Source organism: Prionailurus viverrinus, chromosome X (assembly GCF_022837055.1).
Source record: "Prionailurus viverrinus isolate Anna chromosome X, UM_Priviv_1.0, whole genome shotgun sequence".
Classification (NCBI taxonomy): domain Eukaryota; kingdom Metazoa; phylum Chordata; class Mammalia; order Carnivora; family Felidae; genus Prionailurus; species Prionailurus viverrinus.
Window position 1 is genome coordinate 76,561,786 of NC_062579.1, and position 3,986 is coordinate 76,565,771.

The following is a 3,986-nucleotide window of genomic DNA, read 5'->3' on the forward strand; positions in this document are numbered from 1 at the left end:
ATGTTTACACAGCTGAAGGTGGCTGCTGCTAGTAAGGAACGCCTAGAGCCATTAACATTGTCCCGGGCTGGATCCTCCTTGACACCTGACCCTTCCTAGTGTTATAGAAACCAAGTAACTTGAAATTCAACCTTGAAAAGCTAAACCATTAGATTGATTAACACACTTGCTTAGCTGACTTTATGCACGTAGTCTTTAGCAATTATCCTAATAAAAAGAAGCTTCATTCTGGAGTCGGGGCCTCATTCAGACTGGAGTATGAGGATCTTCACTTAACTGCACTTTGTTTGCAGACTCATTTTTTGCGACTCTGGCCATACTCCCTGCAACAACAAGAGGCCTTGTTCCTTCACTCTAAGCTGCCCTGTGACCCTAACTACCAGCATATCTGCATGACTGGCATTCCTTATAGTCATCCCCTGGCTTGGGATGCTGTCCTGTCCAGACACACCTCCGCCGTGTCTTTTCTTCCCACCCCTCTGACAATATAGAAGATTTAGATATGACTTTGCGCCAACAGTTACAATATGCAGAGGATCGGCTTAAAAATAAATGGGCTGATTCCTTGGGAATGTGGTGTGATGTAAATCCTTTCTCACTTGCGGCTAGCACCCATCTCAAATTCTGGGTAACTTTGGGAAGTGGAATGCTTTTACTATGCCTCTTTTTATGTCTTCAAGCCACTGGCAGAACCACTCTTCAAGCCATCCAAAAGCAAAACAAGGACCAGGCGCTTATCATGACGGCCCTCAAACACAAAACTAGAAGAACCAAAGAAACAAAAAAGGTGAAACTGTGGGGAATAAGCTTAGAAATTCCCTGGGCTTATACCAATGGGTTAACAAGGCATAAAGAATTACAAAGCCATAGGATGCTCACACCCAAGTTTGGGTAAACAAGATTAGGTAAATAAGTATAGAGAAGGCGGGGCAGAAGCCCCAGTATAGAGAGGGCAGGGCAAAGGCCCCAATATAGAACATAGGTATATGAAATAAACAAGAGTAGGAGCGGGGTGGGGGGAAGAGCGAGAGGAGGGGTCTCTCTCTCTCTCTCTTCCCCCCCCCCCAGGAGTTCAGGGCAAAATTGCCCCCAATTTAGTACCGCAGCAGAAAACTGCTTTCACAGGAAGGACGGACCAAGTTAAGTAAATGGGTAAATTGGGCTATGGACCACTGCTCTGTGCTATGGGTGAAGCTGTCCAGAGCAGAGATGATTAACAAAAGAAAGGTGCCTTGTTAACCCTGAGGTCACGTGTCCTGTCTCAACCCCTAGGCTACCTAAGATAAGCAGAGGCAGTGCCTCATGTCCACTGTAAACAATCTTCTGCCCAGCTGCCCAGCACCAGGATTTTGTTTTGTATTAACCCAAACCCTTAATCCCGAATGTCTTCAAGACCCCCTTTGCCTCACGTCCATGCGTTAATGTACACAGAATCATTGTCTCTTTGTGCACATCCATCACCATGTTTGTAAGCCTTCTGATCCTAATAAAAATGTGGAAAGGATCCTTATTTGGGACTCTTGCCTTTCCCTGGACATTAGCCATCTCTCGCTTTTATTCCTGCATCCTGATTTCTTGATAGACAAGAAAGAACTTTAGAATTAGTGTCTACAACATGACCAATTTAATGCAATCCTTATCTTAACATCAGGAGCATTTTTCACAGAGGTAGAAAAAACAATCCTAAAATTTGGATGAAAGCACAAAAGATCCTGAAAAGCCAAAGCAACCTTGAAAAAGAAAAGCATCACAATTCCATAAATCAAGCTATATGGCAAAGCTGTAGTGATCAAGGCAGTATGGTACTGGCACTGAAATAGACACATAGAAAATGGAACAGAATTGAAAAGCCAGAAATGACCCCACAGCTATATGGTCAATTGATATTCAACAAAATAGGAAAAAATATCCAGTGGATAAAAGACAGTGTCTTCATTAAATTGTGGTGGCAAAACTGGATGTTAACATGCCAAAGAAAGAAACCGGACCACTTTCTTACACCATACAAAGACAAATTCAAAAAAGAGCAATGACCTAAACGTGAGACCAGAAACCACAAAAATCATAGAGAACACAGGCAGAAACATCTTTGACATTGGCCCAGGCAACTTCTTACTAGATATATCTCGTGAGGTAAGGGAAACGAATGCAAAAATAAACTATTTTGACTTCATCAAAATATAAAGCTCCTGTATAGAGAAGGAAACAATGAACAAAACTGAAGGCAACCTATGGAATGGGAGAAGGTGTTTGCAAGTGACATATCTAATAAAAGGTTAATATCCAAAATATATAAAGAACTTATGAAAGCCAACACCCAAAAAACCAAATAATTCAATGAAAAAAAAATGGGCAGAAGACATAAACAGACACTTCACCAAAGAAGATAGATGGCAAACACATCAATGGAAAGTTGCTTATCATGACTTATCACCAGGAAAATGCAAATCAAAACTATAATGAGAGGGAGGGGCCAAGATGGCAGAACAGCATGGAAGTTTTTTTACATCTCTCATCTCTGAAATGCAGCTAGTGCAGCACCGAACCATTTTGCACACCTAGAAAACTGATTTAAGGATTAACAATACAATCTGCACCACTTGAACCACAGAACATGGCAGGTACATGGCACGGAGAGGTGAACTGGGGGAGATAGAAGCCGAGGAGGGTAGGGAGCTGTTTTTAATTGCCGAGAGAGGATGGAGACAGGGGAGAGTACAGGAAAAGCACTTCCTCCGAAAGCAGCTGGAGAGAAAGAGAAAGAGTGGAAACACCCATAAGGGACTGAACAAGAAAGGGAGAAAGAAGAAAGGAGAATGGAGAAAGGAGAGGGGTTTAAATACCTTTAAGAAGCTATAAACAGTGGAGGGCAGAGTCTGAAACTCAGCAGCTCCATACTGGGTAGAGCTCTGGTGAGAGGGGTGAATCACCAGGAGCAGACACCAAGGTCAGAGAGGTCCTCAGGCCACAAGGGGAGAGGGGGTTCCACTGCTGGGAGGAGATTTGGTAGAGGCTGTGTGGCCTCCCCACAGGCAAAGGTTCCAGTGGATCCCAGAGAACAGCCACGTTTATTGGTGTTGCAATAAGGACTCTAAGGGTGAAGCCTGGCACCAGGTGTGTGTTGTGATTTACCATAATCCCTGAAATGCTGCTGCTATACGATCACAGGAAATTTTTCTGGGGTGGGCTTGCACCCAGTCATAGTCTTCGGGCATCTGCACCATTGTGGCCATGCGAACATTCCTGGGGGCAGGCTGGTACTCAGCCACTGCCTGGTGAGACCCTCTCCCAGAGGGTCTGAGCGAGTCAAAGCCACAGGGCCCTCAAAAGTGAAGGGCTTGAGGGGTGCCTGGATGCCTCAGTCGGTTGGGCATCGGACTTCAGCTCAGGTCATGATCTCACAGTCTGTGAGTTCAAGCCCCGCGTCAGGCTCTTTGCTGACAGCTCAGAGCCTGGAGCCTGCTTCAGATTCTGTGTCTCCCTCTCTCTCTGCCCATCCCGTGCTCATGCTCTGTCTCTCTCTGTCTCAAAAAGAAATTAAAAAAAAAATTATTATTATTTTTTTTTTAATTTAAAGTGAAGGGTTTGGAAACACAGCCCCATCTGAGATAAAACTTGGGAAGGAGGTACCGCCTGGCAGGCTGAAGGCTTGGTTATGGACAGTGTAGAAGTGGGGAGTGGACAGAAGCTGGAGACAAAGGAGGGATGCTTGATTGCTGGTCAGAGAGAGCACAGAGTTCTGATGCTAGAGACTGGATAGCTGGGAGACACCAGTTTCACCCCTCCCACACATGCATATACACACACACACGCCACAAAGATCCACCCCAGTAAACTAAGAAGCACAATCCAGTAGAGAACAGAGCTGCTAAACCAAGCTCCATCCAGCTGGGACAACCAAGCTCTAGAGGAAGGCCACAAGTCTATCCACCTGCTTAGTTTACAGACTGTGAAGTGCTTCATAGTTTAACTTCTAGGGGGAACTG

General features: G+C 44.9%; 1 protein-coding gene across 1 annotated transcript in view; it reads left to right on the forward strand.

The window, feature by feature from the left end:
• Positions 1–3,986, forward strand: part of LOC125157023 (uncharacterized) — a 21,511-nt gene continuing 17,525 nt past the window's right edge. The window contains 3 exon segments of the mRNA XM_047843272.1: positions 1–31; positions 681–787; positions 1,914–1,928. Coding sequence (XP_047699228.1) covers positions 1–31; positions 681–787; positions 1,914–1,928 — 153 coding nt within the window.